General features: G+C 43.7%; 1 protein-coding gene across 2 annotated transcripts in view; it reads right to left on the reverse strand.

The window, feature by feature from the left end:
• The window catches only part of F13A1 (coagulation factor XIII A chain), a 162,188-nt gene extending 153,219 nt beyond the window's left edge, over nucleotides 1-8,969 (reverse strand). The window contains exons 1-2 of one of the 2 annotated variants that reach the window (XM_032861509.1): nucleotides 8,884-8,969; nucleotides 6,766-6,913 (exon numbers count right to left, since the gene is read on the reverse strand). In XM_032861509.1, the coding sequence (XP_032717400.1) occupies nucleotides 6,766-6,895 (130 nt within the window). In that variant the 5' untranslated portion in view covers nucleotides 6,896-6,913; nucleotides 8,884-8,969. The other variant, XM_032861510.1, reaches the window with a different exon arrangement.
• Between the last annotated feature and the right edge of the window lie 12,527 nt (nucleotides 8,970-21,496).

Below are 21,496 nucleotides of genomic sequence, written 5' to 3' on the forward strand. Positions count from 1 at the left end.
AAAGAAAGAAAGAAAGAAAGAAAGAAAGAAAGAAAGAAAGAAAGAAAAAGAAAAGGAGAGAAAGGGAATGCTGCATTCCCTGTATTCTGAGAAGACAGGCTTGTTTTCTTTTCTTACATTTCTACAGGCAGTTGAAATAATTTTCTCCTCTTCATTCCCAGAATATGTTTTTCCTTTTAAAAATAAAAATTAACTATAATCAAGCACTTTGTGTCATGTTAATATAGGTGATATAAATTTGTGGGACTGTAAGCCCTTTGAGGACAAGACCTCATCTTCACTGTAACCGAGACAATGCAAAAATAAACTATAGTAAATATGCCACTTTTCACTTTAAACAAATGTAATGCCTGAATAGGAGCTTGAAGTTGGTTATGCGTCATAAAATGGATATTCTATTTATCATAGGATTAACCATACAAGCCCTTAAATGTTATTTATCAGACAATTTCATTCTTATCATATACTATTTTCAGGACTATATATATAGTATATTGTATATTCTACAGTGTTGAAGACAGTGATCTAAGGTTTTATAATATGAGGTCTCCAGAGCAGCACTTTTATTTCAGACTGGAATAAAAATGCCATGCCTTGATAGCACATAACTCATATATTGCTTATAACAAAAGGTAAGGAAGAGCACTAATAAGTTATTTTGAGTATATAAAACCTAAGTCAAAAAATTATAGTTTCATAGTGAAAACAAATATATATATAAAATATATTTATATTTTCACATAAGTATATATTAAATAATATTTTATATTACATAATGAAAATATGTAAAATAAACATATAATAACATATACATGAGGAATTTGTTTTAAAATAAGGAAATCTACAATGTTATAATTTTAATAACATTTTATTCCAAGTATGGAGTTTTTAAAAATACTATTTTTTTCTAAGTGATCTTTTCATTCTCTCCTGCAATATCTCTCTAACAGGTCAGTGCTTTCCAGAAAAAAGGAAAACTAATATCATAGAAAATTATAGTGGCACCCTGTGTGGAGAAAAACTAAGGCAATGATAAGTAAAATCTCCCTGTGTAATCTCTTAAAATAAAAACCCATATTAAAATAATTTAAACCAAGGAAAACATTTCATTTAAAAAATAAAACTTGAGGGATGCCTGGGTGATCAGTTGGCTCAGATTTTGGCTCAGGTCATGATCTCAAGGTCATGAGATTGAGCCCTGCACTGGGCTCTGCACTCAGCCTGGAGTCTGCTTGAGATAATCCCTCTCCTTCTGTGCCTCATCCTGCTTATGCTCTCTTTCTCTTTCTAAATAAATGAAATCTTAAAAAAATAAATAAATAAAACCTTGACCAAAACATGAAAGATTAAAAGCAACACTGAGAGTTTGAGAATTTGGAGAATATTCTAGACTGTAGTCAAATGGACAAGACATATGGAAGAGAAATGGGAGGGTCATTTATACTTTAGAGGGAGAAGGAAATGACAGCCCTGTTGCCCTCCCCCTAGAGTAATCTGATAGCTCTCCAGATCTGCTAGGGGGCATGAGTACTAAGGAATAAGGTGAGGTCCCAATACCACCAATTAAACATTTTTCTCATTGCTCATGGACACTCATCTGCAGAGAAACCTTTATATTTGGTGTTTACAATACCTAATAATAACAAGGGCTCTACAGATGTCACAAAATATCACAAAATATAAGCATAGATATACAAATATCATAGTTTTTTCTTTTGTCCATTTTGCTTAGTGTTGTCTGTCTTCATGAAGTAAACACTCAGTAAACATTTATTAAGCTTGTATATTGATTTCTGCTTTTTTTTTTTTATTGGATTAATGAGACATAGTTTAGTTTGAAAGAGCCTTCTCATCATCCAGGCTCCATTTGACACAAACAGGAAATGAATTTGCTTCTCCCTGTCCAAGCCTAGTTCCTGGCAAAATGGAGCCACTCATTGCTAAGCTACTTTTTTTTTTTTTTTTTTTTACTTTAGAGATATTGTAGCTGGAAAGTTGGCAGCTTGCTCTTTCAAAGTGACAGCTTTCAAAAAGTCTACCTAACACAGTTTAGCCTAATTCCAAACACACCAGAAAATGGACTGTTAAAAAAAAAAAAATCTCTCCTCATGAGCCAGCTGCCTCCCTGTCCTCCTACCCTTTCCCTAATATGAAAAGTAGATTATTTTCTCCTTAGGTTGTAAAAATATACTTCTGAGAATGATTATACCTGTCATCGATGGGATCTTGAAATAAGTTAAATGTTTAGGTTCATATCCTAGAAGTTCCCTAGTGAATTGAAATCTCCTTGCAATCTTTGGTAATATCATTACCAAACTGTAGGCATAAATACTGTCCATGAGGAATTAGGTTTGTTTATTGTTGAGACAAGAGGATAAAATTTCCTCTTTCATATTTCTTTTAGATACCCCGAATTTTAAAGTATCATTAATTAGAATGATTAAAATTAATTTCTTAAGCAGCTTATTGTTTTTTAACTGTTGCTATTGAAATGTCCTGTACCATAAAATATATAAGAAATGCTCAGCTGCTCAGAGGAATCTAGAATAAGAAGTGAGACCAGGATCTTCTCCAGGGATAGAATTATGCCTTGTCTACTTCTCCTCTCACCAGAAGTATCTGAACTGCCTCCAAATGTATTTCCTTCTCTCCATTTGCTCCTTACCATTGGAATTACCTTCATGAAACATAATTCTGATTATATCATTTTGCTATTTAGAATCCTTTGCAAGTCCTCCTTTATCTGCAGGAGAAGAGGTAAGGTCTCAGTGTACCTACTGTAACAGATCCCTGCCTACTTTTCCCAGGTTCATCCTCCTCTTGTCCCCATTACTTGGTATGCACACTTCCCTCTGCTAGAAATGCTGTTCCCATGCACTTGTCTGCCTGGAAGACTCCTATTCATCCTCTAGGACCCAACTCAGATAGCCTTTCATCATAAAGCCTTCCTCACCCTCTTTCCCACTGTTCCCATACCATATCATTCCTTTCTCTGTTCTTTCACTGCAACTGGCATAATTTATGTAACAGTATCTGTTCCACTGAATTGAAATTTTAATTTCTGTGTCTATTTCATCCAGTAGATGGAGAGCCACTTGAGGCCAGGAATTGGCTTACTCATCTCTGTGTCCTCAGAGAGAACTTAGCGTACTTCCTGACACATAGGTGGCAATCATTAAATGCTTTTACACAAACCGAACCAGAGAATGAATTGGTTCTATACAACATCATTTCTTCATCATACATTAAATGCCTTTCTAATTCTTTTAAGACCCCTCAATCCAGATGGGTTTACTCTGCAGTTAAGGGAGAGTGATAATTAACTAGTTGATTAATTGCTTTGGTTCTGACAGGGGTGGGGTAGGAAGGTGAAGGAATGCTCAGAAAGGCACCAGACCCCATTAGCCTGAAAGATTCTAGATCTCTCCTGTATTTGACTTTTTTAGAGATCCAGACTTGCTTTCCAGTTTGAATTCATCACAATAGATCTGCCAAATAAGGATTATAATTACTACTGCAAAGGATCACCTACGGTTAATAACACAGAGTCAAACCAGAACAAGAATATAAGGCTATCTTCCAGAACATTACATCTCCTGCAAAATAGCCTTTGAGACCAGGAAAGCTGTAGAGAAATTTCCAGAAACAACCACTAAACATTCAGAAGAGTCTTTTAGGAAGAGATGCAAATCCAGCATTCTGAGGAGATTTTCACATACTTTAATTGGCTACAACTGAGTTCAGAAGGGGGCATTAAGTACCCTAAAACACATGAGGACATCAAACATTGGCACTGACTGGCTTGTCCCATCTCTGGGGTCTCACTGTCACCTCAAATATTCCTTTTTTTTTTTTTTTTAAATATCATGCTGCTGTATGGGAAGTACCTAATGTGAGTTTATACATTTTGAAATGCATGCTAAAGTCATTCTTAACCAAATATTCACAAAAGCTCTGAATTAAGGGTATCATTCACACTCAGTGTGTACTTTGTATCTATCTATCATCTATCTATATATCTCTACTGCCACAGAACTATTTTAAATGAAAAATCCTCCATTTATCCTTTTTCTCCTCTTTTCTTCCTGCCTTCTCAGTCAGTTTGGCAAGAGCATCTTGCTGAAACTTTTGGAAAAGGTTTCCATTGAAACAAATGAGGAGAGTTTGACTTAGGACTTTGTGAGCCAAAGCTGTCCTCAGCCAGGAGCTCAGGGAGCTTCAAGCCCTCTTGGTCGCCCCTAGGGGTCACTGCATAAACTGCAAGAAGACAGCAGCTAATCACACGTGACAGCCTTCACAGGGGATGACTTGGGAGAAACTGATGTATTTTGTGTCAGGAAACCTGCTTTTGGCACTATTACAGAGAAACGTGAAATGTAAAGAATAAGTAGGAGACAGTTCTTGATCACATGGTTTGTATACTGGTATTTTTCTTCTGTTCTACTCATCTAGGAGTTCCCCCATGATACCTGGGTTCAGAGATCCTATCCTCAGTGTGTAGTACTTAGCTCACCTGTGGGAGACAGATTAAATAAAGGCATGTTTTTAAAACCTGGAGCCTGCTATTAGTAAGATTATAATGACTCTAGGCCTGATGAGTCACTCAATTCTCAAGTGATTAACTGTTCACTCATTCTACAAATAGTCATTGGACACTCACATTCATCTGCCAAAGCCTGTAATAGGTACCCCAGAATGTCACTTGGGCTGTGGACACATATGATTGCCAAGCAAATGATGAATGATTTTTCAAAATAATTCCCTACCCGTGCCTCCAAAAATAAATACACAGAACACAGTAATCCCAGATTTTTACAAAATCATCCTACCTACTCAAATTATCTGTTAGTTCTGATTTCTTATTAACCACATTTTTTCCAGATTTCAGATATACAGCTCCTGCAGGCTGTTAATGTTCCCCTTAGAAATAAGTGTTCACTGGGGTGGGCTCCTAACCTTGTAGGGTATGATATCTTGCACATTCTGAATCAATGAGTACTTGTTGGTTAACTACCATAGACCAAGTGTCTCATAGACACTAGTCTTTTGATCATCATGGCAACTGTGAAGTAGGTATTACTTCCATTTTCTTGATGGAAAAACTGAGGCTCCCTGGGTGGCAAAGTGAGTAAGTGACAAATGAGGAACCAGAACCTAGTTCTTCTGAGTCCTGAACCAAGAGGCTCATTGCTACATCTCACTGCCTCTGTTCATACTTCTCCTCACTGATCCTTTGCCCCTTTCTCTTTCTGTTCTTTCTGCCCACATCTTCCAGCACCCTGGCCCCCATTCCACAGGGCCAAGAGACTTGTCTCTTGGGGGGAGGGGGATTTTGCTAAAAAACTGAATACACCAAGGTATAATAATTTGCTCATAATTGCTTGATAGTTTGATGTCTGCATGCTTTCCAATTTATTTGCTGTCTTAGAGAAAGAAAAGAAAAGAAAGGAAAAGAAGAGAAAAGAACAGAAAAAAAAAAGAAAAGAAAAGGAAAGAATAAACCCAAGATTGGGCAATGAAGGAGTGAACATCAGCTACTTACTTTGACCTCAGTTTCCCCACCTTATAACACGGGGATTTAGATGAGTTGATTAGCAAGTCCTTTTTAACTCAGTTTTGTGGCTCTAATGGTGGAGTTGTAGGGAATGCAGCGCCCCACTGGGAGAGAGAGCTCAGAACTACAAGTTCACAGGTCTGTCCCAACCCTTCCATTCAACTGAAGAAGCCCTTTGGTGAGCTCCCCCCTCCAAATCTGCATGGTACCTTACTGTGTGGTACTCGATATCTCTGTTTTCACAGTTGGACAGCAAATTGTCTAGACATGATAGTAACACAATCAAACCTGTCTGCAAGGTGCAGGCAGTTCTCTGATTTGCTCTTGCATTGTTCTTTCCCTTTGCTTTCAACTGCTGATCTCTTTCTGAGGAAGGGGATTAACCATGTACCACAGGGTGATCCTGGGCATCTGCCCCAAGCAAGTGGATATCCACCTCCCGGGGAAGCCAAGTGCAGAGTACCCTCAGGAGCAGAAGTGGGCTTGCTGCATGAGTCCTACCGACAAAAAGTGGTCCATGTGAGATGCCATTCGGGGACATGAGTCTGAATGTCCCTGCTGTGGCCTAGGGGAATGGCGTCTGTGTCACCAAGCCACTGCTGGCACCTGGGCTCTGTCACAATTGACAGGGCTGAGTGGAGGTCAGCTGCAGGCTGCTCCTCCCAGAGCAGGTCCCTTGGGATCAGTGGAGGCGAGAGCAGGGGAAGCAGCTTGTCTCACCTGCTCACCAGGCTGTTCTGGAGAGATGTAGAGGGCTTCCATCTCCATTACTGTCAGAGTCTGGCATCTTTTGCCAACTCTGAAATTCACAGCAAAGGAGAGAGAAGGGAGGAGGGAGAGGGAAAGAGGCACAAGCCAGACAATCAAAACAGCCACAATATTTTGGAAGTGGAAACTTCCAGCTAGAGAATATTTTTAAAAACAGAACAGTAGCGCTGGAAGAGGCATCCACTGAGCCAATGCCCTTGTTTTCTAGAGGAAATAGCTAAGAGATAGAAAGACAAAGTGACTTCCCTGGGATCACAAAGCTATTAAGTGGCAGAACTGGGACAAGAATCTGGATCTTGGGGCCTTTTACCACTGAAAAGAAGGCTTGGGAGTCTTTAATACCAGACACTGGCAGGGGAGCCGCTTTTGTGGGAGCGTAGTGGAGACAAAGGGTGCTGACCCAACCAGCACCTGCAGGGAGGAGCAGGTGGCCGACCCTGTACCTTGCAAATTGACACCTCGGGGCACCAGCCCCTGCAGTTCCACAGTGGGGAGATCATCCTCTGCCGCATTGGACGCATTGCGGGGCAGGGCTCTCCTGCCTCCAAATGCAGGCTCCGAGGTCTCAGACATTCTCAGTTTCACAAGCTCCTTATGGGAGAGAAAGGGAGACACAGAAAAGGAATGGGAGACAAGTTACATTTGAGACAAGGATTCAAAAATAGAGAAGCAGACATATCTGTGTGGGATAGCACATTTTGAGTTTCACATAAATAAAACTTGAGAAGTGGCAGTAAGGATTAGTCTAATGATGGAGTATAGTTCCCCAAGGATCTCGGGAGATTTCTTGTTTGTCAAAACACATGGAAAACAGAAGAAAAGGGGCTTATCTGAAGAAAGGAAAAATGTAAAAGATTTTAGAAAGCAGGGTTCCCCCCCTCCATTACCCCTAAAGGCAGTATTTTTGTAAGAAACATTTATTGTCATATGCCCATACATATGTCCATTTCATATAGACTTAAGAAGGCCTAAGTCACTTCTAAGAATAAAGTTATCCAACCATGTCCAGGTAAGTGTTCATTTTTACAACTTCATTCGACCAATGTTTAGGGAGAGCCTACTATGTGCCAGGCTGTGATCTGGGCACTTGGAATACATCAGAGAACAAAACAGAAGATTGTTGACCTAGAGCTTCCAGTCCACTGAGGGTTAGGGTGGAGGCCACACTTGCAGAAATAAACAGAAAAGGGTATAACAAGGTGGCAAGTGCTTTGGAGCCAGGACCACACAGAGCAGGAGAAGACAGGTGGAGTCTGGGTGGGTAAAGAGGGTACATTGCGATTTTGAATTAAGGCTATTAATAGCCTTTCTCTAAATGTACTTGGTCAGTGGTGCTAACACTGCCTTTGCTCCAAGCCTGCTTCCCCTTCCTCTGGAGTTTGCACAGGCAAGAAGCCAGCTTAAACACCACATACCTCACTGTTAGGCCCCAATCAGCACTTGTTGACAAACTGACCAAATAAAGGGAGCCCTTGTTTCTGGCCCAAATGGAGCTTTCACCTTGATCACGTGGATCACCCAGTCATGACTCTTGGTTATTTGGCTCTTTTCAAAAACCAAGCACACCCTCAAAAGATGAAGAGCCTCCACTATAAAGGCAACCAGAGTAGACTGTTCCAGAAACATGTTGAGCAAAGGCAACACAGCTGGAGACAAGAGAACCACTTTCCAGGTAGGGTATTGGGTCTGGGAAGCAGACAGCAATATTTGCAAGCATAAAGTCTGAATTGGTTTCCATAAATACCTACAGACATATTTCCAAAGTCTCTAGTGAGCTGAGGGGACAGGGAGAAAGGGTTAATGATGGAAGGAAGAGTTAATGATGGAAGGTAAGAGAAAGCCATCCTCTGGAGGAAAATAACCCCCAGGTGGGCTTAGGATCACTAAGGGAGGGGAGGGTTTGGGGGAGAACAGAGTAGAGCAGTGCAGTAGCCTGTTGGGAGAGAGAACCCAGAAAGCAGAGAGTTGGGGAGCCCCAGGTGCTTGCCAGGTAAGAGGAGCCTATGCAGGTTGAGTGCAGATGGGCAGAAGCACCCTCCTCTCCACGGGTCTTGGGGGGGTAAGTGCTCAAGTTCAGCTCTTGCATTGGAAGGGGAAAGGGGATGCAAGGGGATGCAGAGCCAAGACAAGTAGGTGTTCTTACCTGCGCCCCCCCCCCCCTCCCCCCCCCCCCCCCCCCCCCCCCCCGTCTCTCTCTCTCTCTAACCGTCTGTCTCATCCCTCCACAGTTTTCTCCACTGAGGAGAAGGGATCTCCCTTGGGGGAGCCCTCCCAAGTCCCTCATTCCCATCTGGTGGCCTTCCTGCAAGCAGAGCCTTCAGGAAATCTTGAAGGAGTGCCTGAGAAGTCCCTGCTTGGACGGAAGTGGGGCTGGGTAGGCACGGAGATGGGGGCCAGGAAACTCAGTGAGGGTGCCTCTTACCCCTTTCCCCTATACCCGGCGCAGCAGACGCCTGAGGGATCGCAGGAAAACTCCAGGGCAGGAAGGCAGGCGCAGCCGGGCCCCTTGGCTCCTGGGTGCAGGTTTGCTGTGAGGCAGGGCGGGAGGGGCGGCTGCTTACCTGCGGTCCCCGCCTGAGGTGCCCTAAGGCAGGCTGGCTCTGTGCAGCTCAGAGGTACTTCCTCAAAAGGACTCAGGAAAAACGACAAGAAAGTTGGCTCTTAAATAACTTCCTAACAGCCCCCACATTCCACCCTCCCCTCCCGTCCCACAGGGTTTTCTCCTCCCCCTTCTTGACAGCTGGAGCAAACAGAGCAGCTTCTAGGACTTTCTACTTATTTCTGCCATCCGGAGTTATTCTGGCATGAGCCCCTCCTCTGACCCACGCCCCCCTTACTTCGGAGTTCCTATCCCTGCTTCTCCTCACCATCCCCACTCCAGCTCTGCAGCCCCTCAGCAGAGGCTCCTCACACCCTGCCTCCTCTCTTTCCTCAGGGGGTGCTGGAAGGGTCTTCCTCCACAGGGCAGTGTCCCTGCTGGGGATTCTGAGGTTGGCTGCTTGGATGAAGGGTGGGTCTGCCCTCTGGCAGACAGGTCACAGACAGCAGTGACCATGCATAAAGCAAGAGGAAGGTGTCCTTCTTGTGTCAACAAGGCTGAGGGGGGATGGTCTGTGTTCTTGAAGCATCCATGGGAGCCTCGGCCACCACCTTACTGCAGCACTTCCCACAGGAGGAGGCCCAGCCCTGGGGAAGATGAGTAAATAACTTTAAGTGTCACAAAAATTAGAAAATAACACTTTTTTTCCCCTGAAAACCATTTTGGTTTATCTTCAGATTACTGGAGAAATAGAAAATTTTTCTTCTGTGTATATGTTTTTTTCTGATTCTTTGTCTCTCTAAAGACTCTTATTTTCAGACAGGGCTATTTTTAACCCTTTTTACTGTCTTCAAATTTCTGACCTTGCCCCTTGATCTAATTTCATAGAAAGAGGGGGGGAAAAAAAGACCACTGATTAGGAATTCTCTAAATTTTCTGCTACCCATCTATGAACTTGTTTGCAAATGCTTATATTTCCCTCTTCCTCTTACTAAAGTGGAAAATGGTTCCAGTCACCCCTTTGCCCATGGCCAAGTGCACGGGGCCCTGCCTTTTTGCCTGTGGTCTATGTCACCTTGTTCTTCAGGGTCTTGTCATACTGCATATCCTTTCTTTTTCCTCTATCTTAAAGCTCCCACTTGAGCAGCTGCTCCCCACCAACATTGACACAACTTCAAGCAAGTCTCTTCAGTACTTGCTCAAACCTTCCCTGGGCTCACATGCCCCCAGCTATTGTTCCCCTCTCTCCTCTTCATTGCAATCTTCTGCCATCTGACATGTGCTCCATCGTTCTGTTGAAACTAGCTCAAGGTCACCAATGACCTGTGCTAAATCCAAAGGAAAGGATTCTGTTCTAATTTACTTAACGTTAGGAGACATTAAACTTGGGCACTCTTACCTTGAAGGTCTGTTCCCCTGGATTCTGGGGCATTACACTCCTCTAGTGCTGCATGCACCCCCTTGGATAAATGGGGCATTCCCATCATTCTTATTTCCCATCTGTATCCTGACATGTCCCAAATCTAGGTCTTTAGCCATGATCTTTTCTAGAACCTCAGAATCCCCAATGGAAGTGCCTCCCAACCATCTTGGCATGTCCCAGTGATAACTCACACTCATCATGTCTAAAACGAGATATGTAATTTCCCCTGAAAACCTGGTCCATCTCAAAAGTTCCCTATCTCAGTGAATGCCACCACCCTACTTTCTGTTGCCAAGCCAGACATGTGGTGTTGTTCTCGGCACTTCCTTCCTTTCCTCCCCTCAACCCCCAAATCCAGTCCCTCAACAAATACTTTCTATTCTTCCTCTTAAATAGCTCTCGAATCTACCCATTCACTCCCACTCCCACAGTGGAGGTTCAGACTCCCGCATCATCCTGTCAAATCTCCAGTTGTCAAAATCTCCAGAACCACCTACCGCTTCCGATCTTGACTCCTCCAGTCCATTCTCCACACTGCAGTGAGAAAGAGCTTTGAGGGGCTTAAATGTGATATCAAATTCTTTGCACAAGCTCTTCTATCACCACTTCCATTTGCTCGTAGGATAAATTCCAAACTTTGGTTCACTGGGTCTTTGCAATGTCGGTCCTACTTTGTCCTCCATCCCCTTCTCTTTCACTGTCTCTTGCCTTCTGCAATGGACGCCCACTCTACTCACCTCCTGCCCACGCACCCCCCGCAGCCCCTTGTGGTATGCTCCAGCCCCAGTGATTTCCCTGCTTGTACCACTTGTACCATGGCCAGAAACACACTCCACTCCTCTTGCCTCTTCTCACCACTGGACTATTTCTTATTTACTCTCCAAATCTCAGCCCAAACTGCACACGTGTCCTGCAGGAGGTGGCCTGGTGCTTCTCATACAAAGCAGCCACTCTCTGTCTCCTTGTCTGTACTCCCACTAAACTGCATGAGAGTAGAGACCCTAGCTGGAGTTCCCCAGGGATAGTCTGCTGACCATTCGATTACTCAAAGCCCATCCTTTCCATGCTCTTTGTTGAGTGCTAAAGAAGGACGAGCCTACTCTGGTAGTTCTTCTGGCAAAAATCAAGCCTGAGTGTCCAGGATTCCTAGAGACCCCTTTGCCTATGTGGGTCTGGAGAAGAGCCAGGCAGCTTGGCTCCCTTCAGATTAGGTGGCACAGCTGCCAGACCCCCTGGGATTCCTGACTGTGCTATGCATTCAGGACACGTCTGTCACCCTCACAACTGCCACCTCAGCGCCACTTTGGACCTGAGACTCACTCATTATTGTGTGACTACGCACATGTATTATTTAGCTTTCTAACTTCCCCAAACCACTGACCCAGAAGAATTAACAAAACAGTGGCTTTCCTTGTGCCTAAAACTAGTGTCAATAGCAGAGTGTCTGAGGACACCAAGCACAGAGATGTTAAGATGTTACAGATATTATAAAAAAAAAAGTCAGTCACATCTCTGTTACTGATATTACAGAGCCTTTTCTCATAGCACGGGGGCTTAGAAGTCAGAACAAAGTTTTCTGGCCATACCATGAACCTTGAACTATGCCCTCCCCCCCACCAAATGTGACTATGGTAGAAGCAGCTGGATGAACAGACTCTGAACTCTGTGGTGTCCTTTGTTTCTGAATGTTTCTTGCCTGGCATGGAGGTGGCACACTATAGGTATTTAAGGAATGTTGCCTGTGGGGTCTAGCTTGGGGGGGGGACCAAAAAAACACCTTGGATATTTTTAAAAGAAGGAATTGAACACAGGGGTTTGGTTACATGGGTGCCAGAAGAGACCAGAAGCCAAAGAGGGAAATCGAGTCAATTAACTCAGCAGTTAGCAACAGCAGAGGAGTGGTGTCATCCCAGCACAAGGGTTAGGGTCATCACCAGAAACCCTGTCTGTCTGAGGTCAGGAGGGAGGGAAGAATGACTCTGGCTCTTCTCTTCTTCCCTTTCTACTTTCCCTCCAGTGTCTCTCATTTGCTCAATTTAATGAAAATCAGTTGATAAAGGAGTCTGGGCAACACAGTCCACAAAGCTGGCACCACCACACTGGGGTGGAGAGGACTTCCCAAGATCACCCCCAGGTTTGATGATTCACCAGGCTGTCATCCTCACAGCTGTGATTTATTGTGGTGAAAAGATGAAAATCAAAATCAGCAAAGGAAAAGGCTCATGGAGTGAAGTCCAAAGAAAGCCAGGAGCAAACTTCCAAGAGTCCCCTCCCAGTGGAGTCAGACACATGGTTACATCCCCCAGCTACGAATGTGACAACACATGTAAAATGTTGTCTACTAGAGAAGCTCATTAGAGACCCAGTGCCCAGGGTTGTTGTTGGAGGCTGGTCACACAGGTACTCTGCTGAGCATGTACCAAACTCCAGACTCACAGAAGGAAAGCAGGTGCTCAGCATAAACCGTGTTCTGTGTCCAAAAAGCGTGGGCACAGAGAGCCATCCTCATCAGTCAAGGAACAGTGGGACTCCTGAAGTCCAAGGTCCCAGATGCCAACCAAGGGCTAGCAGTTTAAAAAAAGACTTTCTGGGGAGAGTAGTCTCAGGTGTGCTGTGTTGACTCCTTTCTCCATATCACCCACCCTGTCCCCCCCATGCTCCCCCACACACCCAAAACAGAGTAAAGCAAGGACAAAGTGCGGAGTGGATCTCAGGGTGAACAGTTGCAGTGAGGTCAATCCCTTACTCTCCCTTCTAGACATTGCTATCAGGGTCATAGTAATGGCTTGGAGCAAGCGGAAGCTCTCAGGGGAAGGTCCTTGACTGGGTTAATACAGGTTCCCCACACACACTTTCTCTGGCCTCACTGGCTCAGGATGGGACCTCTGAAGAGGTGTACATTCTCTCAGAGTGCATAAGCCCTAGCACAACTTCTCACTTTCTTGCAACTGAAGAAGCCATGATCCTGGTGTCCTGTTGATTGAAACAGAGCTGCAATTAACTCCTCATTGCCTATTCAAGGGGCAGGGCAAGAATATCTACACCTGTCACTTAGGGATCCTGGCTCCCATCAGAAATATGTAGCAACCTCTGGAAACCTCAGGTGAGCAGAAGGTGCATGTGATGGGAGGAAGAATTCCAAGTTATCTTACTTTGACTTGTTCAGTCTGAGTTCTCATTTCTAGGGTATGGACACTCTTCTCTCTAGATATATTACCATCTCTCTCCTATTTGGCAATATCCAAAAGCAGACTGTGTGCTCAGGGGATGACTTTTCCGGCAAACTCTATTTGATTTATATGCAAAACATCACAACCCAAACAAACAAACAAAAAGTCAGTCACATCTGGACCCTGTTGGTTTTTTCCAGTTGAAATAGGACTTGGATTTTGTTGGTTATAGATGTAGTTGCACAGGGAGTGGTTATAAATAACAACAAAGTTGCCAAACCCTCCAATATAAATGATCAAAGTCCACCTCTTGGGGAAGACTTTCTCCTCCGGTGACCTTGAGTCTTAGGAATTGGGGGGGGGGGGACTTTCCACTCCAGGAGAGGTGGTGTTGGGGAGAGGATGGGAGGGAGGTTGGGTGGAAAGTTTACAATCACATTCCAGCCACCAGAGTGAGCAGTCAGTAAAGGAGAGTGGGCCTCTGCATCCATTCACGTCTTGATAGAAGCCTCAGGGGAGTCGTCACAAAGTCTGACGATGACATTTAAAGCCACAAGAAAGAATTTATAAAGCACCATCACATCTGCCTCTGTAACAGGGCTTGGGTTCTGAGAAAGGACTGTTCCTCCAAAGGTTCTTTCCCTCTTCTTTTAGGAGAGATGTAAACCCGCAGCAGTGACAGTTCCAGATGGTAGATGCTTCTCCTTATTTCAGCTTCCCTAGGCATGACCCTCTTGCCAGCATTCTGCTATCATCCTTAATCTACATTCCCAGGAACAGCAGATTGCTGGGTTCGGTCTCCTCATGGCAGGGTTCTCCAGGAGGGCCCATGAAGGAACGCAAGATTTAACTAATGAACTTGTGAGCTTACCAAGTACATATCCCTGTCTTTACTATTATTGTCATTTTTAATTTTGGTAAAATATACATAACATAAAATTTACTGTCTTAACCATTTTTTTGTAGATTTTATTTATTTATTTGACAGACAGAGATCACAAGCAGACAGAGAGGCAGGCAGAGAGAGAGAGGAAGGGAGGCAGGCTCCCCGCTGAGCAGAGACACCCCCCACCCGCCCCGATGTGGGGCTCAATCCCAGGACCCTGGGATCATGACCTGAGCCGAAGGCAGAGGCTTTAACCCACTGAGCCACCCAGGTGCCCCTGTCTTAACCATTTTAAATGTGCAGTTCAATGGTGTAAAGTATATTCACAGTGTTGTGCAACCAACCTTCAGAATTTCTTCATCTTGCAAAACTGAAACTTTATATCCATTAAATAATTGTGTGTCTGAGTGTGTATGTAAGGGTGTTTGTGGTTGTGTGCCTATATGTGAGTGCATTGACTTTGTGGGTGATCGTAATTGTGAGTGTGTGCCCATCTGTGTGAGCATATTTGCAAGGACAAGGGAGGACAGAAGAACTGGAGCAGGGATGGCTCACTGTGTGGACTCTTGGAGGTGGGTTTAGCTTTGGGAAACTCTCCATTGGCTTCCAAGTACCTCCCGAGTTCTGGCTGGACTTAAGGAGACTCTAAGAGAGTTCTGTACCCTCTAAAAGGCTTTATAAAATATGACAAAAGTTACCTAGAACTAGATCTCTTACAGATGAAGGCCTTCAAACTTGAGGAGAGATTTTGTAAAATGCTGATTAATTGGAGACATCCAGACTAGGGGACAGATGCCCTGATGAAGCCATAACCAGCCTCACCAGCATGAAGCATGGACACATGGCAAGACCTGCTTCGTTTTTTATTCCCTTCCTTACTCTAGTGGCACCCAGACTCTATTTATCACAGAAGCAGGGCAAGACACCCCACATCCACCCATCCTGTTTACCTCGCTTTTCAGGAGAAAAAGCATTCAGTGATAACAAAGCATTATGAAAAAAAAAACAATTAAAATAGAAATGTAATAATGCATATTGAACAAAATGGCCAGCAGAAGTGAAACCCAAGGTAATGCCACAGATTTGTTTCAAATAATGTACTGATTGAAAGAATAGTGGCAATGGAAAAACACCACTAACCCCTGGATAATGGGGAGGCACCACAAACAAGTCCAGAATGCCAATTACCTTTGTATGTCTGTGTGCAGGCTTGTATGCTTAAATTCGGCAGGAACCTTGCAAGCGTCCCCAGGTGTAATATGCAGCTGGAATTAGAAGCAAGACTTCCTCCCCTGCTACCTGTGTGATGGTGGGCAAGTTACTACCTTAATATCTCTGTACCTCATTTCCCTCACCTGTAGAGTGTGATCATAATAGTGTTTGGTTCGCAGGTTTTGCAGGTCAAAGAAGAGGGTATGTGTGAAACACTGTGCAGCCCCTGACGTGTAGCCCCTGGCACACAGCCAACACATTTCCAATGGTGGCATGTGTGACCTGAGCAAACCCTTCCCACCTGTGATGAATATTTTAACTTTTTCTAATAATTGATATCATCTGTACTCTCATTATCAGGGAAGTGAATATTTAACTTGCTGATAATTTGGGAGGAGATCATAATCAGCATTTACTGAAGGAAAATTCTTCAGGAGTTTGAGGAATTTGATAATTGGCAGATTGCAGGTGTGCACACAAGGATACAAGTGTGTCTGTTTCTGACTGAAGTGAATGAAAAACCTTCCAACACAAGGATGGTGTCCAGGGAGCAGGTGTTTGTTACATAGCAATGGATAACTGGGACACATTAGTTCAACAAGTGTTTATCTAACACCAGCTATTGGTGGGCTGTGTGATGAGTAAGAGAAGGATTTTGGTTGGAGCATGCCAAGCAAGTGGACCAGCTTTTGTGTGGTCTTGGAAGCTGACATCTAAGTTGGATTGAACTCTTCTAAGGGGACTCTGGGGAGGAGTGCCCCAGTCTATGGCAGTCACTATGCACACAACCCTGTGTTCCCTGTTGTGATCATACAACAGCATCTTCTTCCTGATGAGGTTAAGTAGTAGAACTAGGCAAGCGAGACTATTCTGAAGGGAAGCAAAAGCAGAGATAAACACTGAAACTTAGAAACTGGAAGAGGACCTTCGAGTAAGGGCAAGCCGGAAATGGAGAGGACGTGATGTTCTGCTAGATCTTCCCAGCAGCAGAAACTTCTGGATAAGGATTTATAAATTTCCAAAGCAAGCCAAAGGCCATTGCATAATCACATGTGTGGGTGCCAAGATCTAGCCAAAGAAGGGGGCAAGTTCTCTTTTCTTTGGTGCTCACTCGGCAATTTCTGGAGGGAGGCTTGCAGTGAGGTGCAGTGTCGGTGCAGAGTCCTTCCTGTGAATGTGTTTCTTGTTAGTGCATTTCTGCGATCACTCATGCAGTCCAGCCACCATGTGGAGGGATCATTTAGAGGGCCACATGGAGTGGTGGTGGTTCTGAGACTACCTGGATGGAAAGAGGAACCGGCTGTCCCAGCGTCCTAACTGCATCCAGCCTTCACCTGTCCCTGGCCGTTCACCACCTATAGGAGGCAGCCATCTTGAAAACACATCCTCTGGTCCCAGGCAATCCATTCCAGTGGATGCCACATGGAACAGACAAGCTACTCTGCTGAGCCCTGCCAAAATCATAACATTTTAAGCAATCAAATAAAGTAGCTGTTATTTCAGTCTACTAAGCTTTGGGATAGTTTGTTAGTTTGTTACATAGCAATAGATAACTGCGACACTTAGTCCAACAAGTATTTATCTAACACCTACCATTGGTGGGCTATGTGATGAATAAGAAATGTCACCTTTAAGTCATACACTCCAGACAGGGTAAGTGTATTTTTTTTTAAGATTTTATTTATTTATTTGACAGAGATCACAAGTAGGCAGAGAGTCAGGCAGAGAGAGAAGGGGAAGCAGGCTCCCCGCTGAGCAGAGAGCCCGATGTGGGGCTCGATCCCAGGACACTGAGATCATGACCTGAGCTGAAGGCAGCGGCTTAATCCACTGAGCCACCCAGGGCCCCCAGACAGGGTAAGTGTATTAAAAGCTAGGCTTTTGGAATTTAGTTAACAAGTCTGTTTCAATGATCTCATAGACTTCTAAATTTCATAGACATTTTTTCTTTCACTCCCATGACAAATGTCTTTCACGTGGACCTGATCTTCCCTATAATATATATTCAAAATACGTGTTGATTAATTGATGAATTAAAGTCAGTAGACTATCTGATCGATGAAAGCAATATGGGTTGCTGACAAAAAATAGGAAGTAAGAGCTTTCAGTAAATTATGTATGAAGAGCCGGTTTTACTTTGTTTCTTGCCTTAAACAGTCAGCCACTCATTTAAAGTTGTATTTCCAAGTCAGAGAACCACATAAAAGGAAGCTCCAAGTAACTGCAAGGGTAAATAATGATTTGTGTTTTGTAAAATGCTTCACTCCTATATAGTAATCCTTATTTAAGTAATCAGTGCCCAATCCCTCTCTCCATAGCCAGCTGCCCATTTACATTCTAACCACCCCCCAACTTTCTTTGGGCCATTTATTCCATGGTTTTTATGTCCATCCAGTCAAACTTGTTTTAATCATGGAGAGAGGACTGAGGGAAGCACAGGAGAGACTTATACCCCCAGACCTGGGAATCCATTATGCATACTGTGGCAGCAACTGCCTGTCCCTAATCTGAGGACATATAGAGAGGGAACCATATACTTCCTGGAGGCTGAGTTTGGAAATATTGTCCCAGACACTTGGTATCCATGAATGGTCAAATAGCCATTCAATACCCTGACCCACTTCTGCCAACTTCTTCCCTCCGCACTTGCACTGCTTTCAACCATATACCCTTGAAAACTTTAGGCAAGATCTCATTTTGAGAGGGAGATGGTGCTACAGGAAAAGAAAAATAAAGTATGTCATAGATGAACACAATCAGGCTAATTCAATCAACTTGAGATTAACATGGCATGATTTCTTTCAAGTCTTTTGTCCCATGAGAGCACTAATTTACATTGTTTTCCATAGTACTAAGTTCTCTCTATATATGTGTATATATGTACATATCTACATATAATCTATTGTTATTGCACATATTTTTAATTTCCATATGGATATAATCCTTTTATTATGTAGGAATTCTATGATATATGTGCATATATTTGCACACATAAAAAGCATATATGTTTATATATACATAAAACATATATATATGTATTTGTATAGGCATAATGGGTGTCATAGGGTAGAACAGCCTAGAAAAAGATATGGAAATTAGAAATTATTTTGATTTTTAACATTTGCCTCCAAAATGTTTTCTTTTTTTTTTTTTAAAGACTTATTTATTTATTTTAGAAAGAGAGGGTAACAGAGGGGCAGAGAGAGTAGGAGAGAGAATCCCAAGTAGACCACACACAAAGCATGGAGCCCAACTCGGGGCTTGATCTCATGACCCTGAGCCAAAACCAAGAGTCAGACACTCAACTGACTGCCCCACCCAGCACCCTGCTTTCAAAATGTCTTCATCTAAAAAGGCAATTGTATCTTCTGTCACTCCTTAAATTGGAATTTGATTATAGAAAACACAATTGTGATTTATTGCATAATACCTTCTAGTTGCTGATATATTACACAATACAAAGCATTTTCATGACTGCTATTTAAGTCCCCAAACAACCCTCTGCAGTACCTCTGAACACAAATAAGTTAACTGAGGCTTGACAAGGTAAGGGACTTGTTCATAATCTCACAGCTGCAAAGTTACACATATCTGGGACTCGAGTGAAAGTTTTGTTGTTGTTGTTGTTGTTTTTTTAAGTCAAATTCAGTGTCTCAGCTAAAATACACTTTTGCCAAGCCACTCTCCTTCTCTTAGTCAAAATTTTTCTTTAAACTTACATGCTCCAACGTCCCTGTAGAGTTGGACTCCTGTTACTCCTGGAAGACAATTGATTACATGTCTCCAAATCCTCCGAGTGGTGACACAGGCAAGTAGGAACCTGCCCAGTGGTTTCTAAGTAGAATAAGCAGTAGACACTAAAGTGAGGCTACCAGCCTGTACCTAGTGGGTGCCATCACTGTGAGTGGGGGCCCCTGGACACTGCAGGGACTAGACCTGGGTCCCCTCAAGCTTGAGTGCAAAGCCCAGAGTTCACTGATAACTGAAACTCTTTGCCTCTTGAGTAACATCTCCTGAAGGAATGCAGAAGCGGAATGTGTACCTGAAGGAAGGACTCTACTAGGAAGACGTATGAAAACTGAACTAAACCAAGTCAGCCGCAAGGCGGACCCTAGCACTGACCTTTCACCAACTTCCTTCCTCATTATATTAAAAATCATGCCCAGAGGTGGATTTTTAACATGGTAATGAGACAGATGATGCAAAGAAGTATGACCTTTAAATGCACGAGGCACCAAGAAATCTCCACCTCTACACCCTCAAACACTTCTTCTTTCCTACCTCAGTCCCTTTAAAAACTTCCTCAGCCTTTGTTCGGAGAGACAGTCTGAAGGACGGTTTGCCCTGTGCTCTTTCCTTATGCTAGAGCACAGGTCCCAGTAAAGCCTTGCCTGAGCTCCCATTTGGCCTCTAGTCAATTTCTATTGCTCAGAATGTCCACAGACCCAAGCTGGTCACGCCTCTACCCACCCTTGTCGGTCAACACACTACAGTAAACTATAGCTTTTATTGGACCTCTGAATGGGCCAGGGATTCTGCTAGGTGCTGTAAGGCATTCAGCCGCAAGCAAGAGAGATTGACCTTTTCCTCAAGGGCTGACAGTTAGTGCCTATGCTCACCAATGAAAGAAAAGAGCAACATGTACCATCCATCCTGGACACTTTAACCCAGATACACCTGCCTTCAAGAGCTCCTTCCCATGGCTCAGCTTTATGGAATTGTGTTCATTGTATTCCGGACCACCTTGGTTCCCCAGAGCAGGTTAGAACGACCCAGTACATCCACCATTACGATCCTTGGTCCAACCCTCACTTGGTTCTTCCCTAAGCTAACAATGCCTTCTAGCACAGGCAGGAAATCTGACAGAAGAACTTTCTAGTCTAACAAAGGATAGCGGAAAATGCCTCTGTGGCTGGGACTTGGCGATCAAAGTGCATCGCATGTGTTCATCAGCTGTAATTCCGATGGTTTCTATTTTACTCTGCATTAATTTTTTATGAAATCTCTCTAGGACCCAGGGGACCCGTAATTGGCTTTTAGTTCTTTATTCTGCGTGTCCTGTCTAATTGCCGAGATGGTTCCATGATAAGACTTACATTTTAAGGTGGTTTTATATATTTACCAGCCTTCCCATCTGCAGGCAAGCTCCCTTCGCTGTGTGGAATGTTAATCACGTTTTTCTTTTGGTGGCGGGATGGAGGAATTATTGGGCCATTTATATATTTTCTTTTTAATATCATTTTTCCCATCCGTGGCATTATGTACAGAGCATTGCCGACAACAAACCTCAGACTCTAATCTTCTGATTTCAGTTTGATTTTTAAAAAGATTTTATTCATTTATTTGAGAGAGAGAGTGTGAGCGAGTGTGCGAGCAGGGGGAGGGGCAGAGGGAGAAGGAGAAGCTGACTCCCCTGCTGAGTGGGAAGGCTGACACGGGGCTGATCACAAGACCCCCCAGGGTCTGAGCTGAAGGCAGTCACTTAACGGACTGAGCCACCCAAGCACCCTTTCCGTTTGATTCTTAAGGAGAGTATGAAATCTATGCAGTAGATGCAAGTCCCATTTCAAAGGAAGCTTGCTCTTGGTAGGAAACATGCTCATATGGTTATGTGTGCATGATATGAGGCCTGTGGGGCCCGAGGGGGGTCTCCACTCCCCTTTGGAGCAGCAGTCCTGATTTTGTATTAGATTGTCTCTGGATCCTTTGGGGAAACCAGCTAGTGGCTCTCACAGCATGTCCTTGGGCCCCCCCCCCTTGCACCCTCAATATGAAAGGACCTCATAGACTATCTAGAAAACACTATCCTATAAAAATGAGAAGGGAGGCCTGGAGAGTTGCTTGTTGCCAAGGGTCTCCATGCAAGGCCAGGATTACAATCTCTTTCTCTAATTTCAGATGTTCTTTTCCTTACCAACTTCATATACTTTTTGAAAGCTAAGAA

Source organism: Lontra canadensis, unplaced genomic scaffold (assembly GCF_010015895.1).
Source record: "Lontra canadensis isolate GAN:19392208 unplaced genomic scaffold, GSC_riverotter_1.0 scaffold21, whole genome shotgun sequence".
NCBI lineage: Eukaryota > Metazoa > Chordata > Mammalia > Carnivora > Mustelidae > Lontra > Lontra canadensis.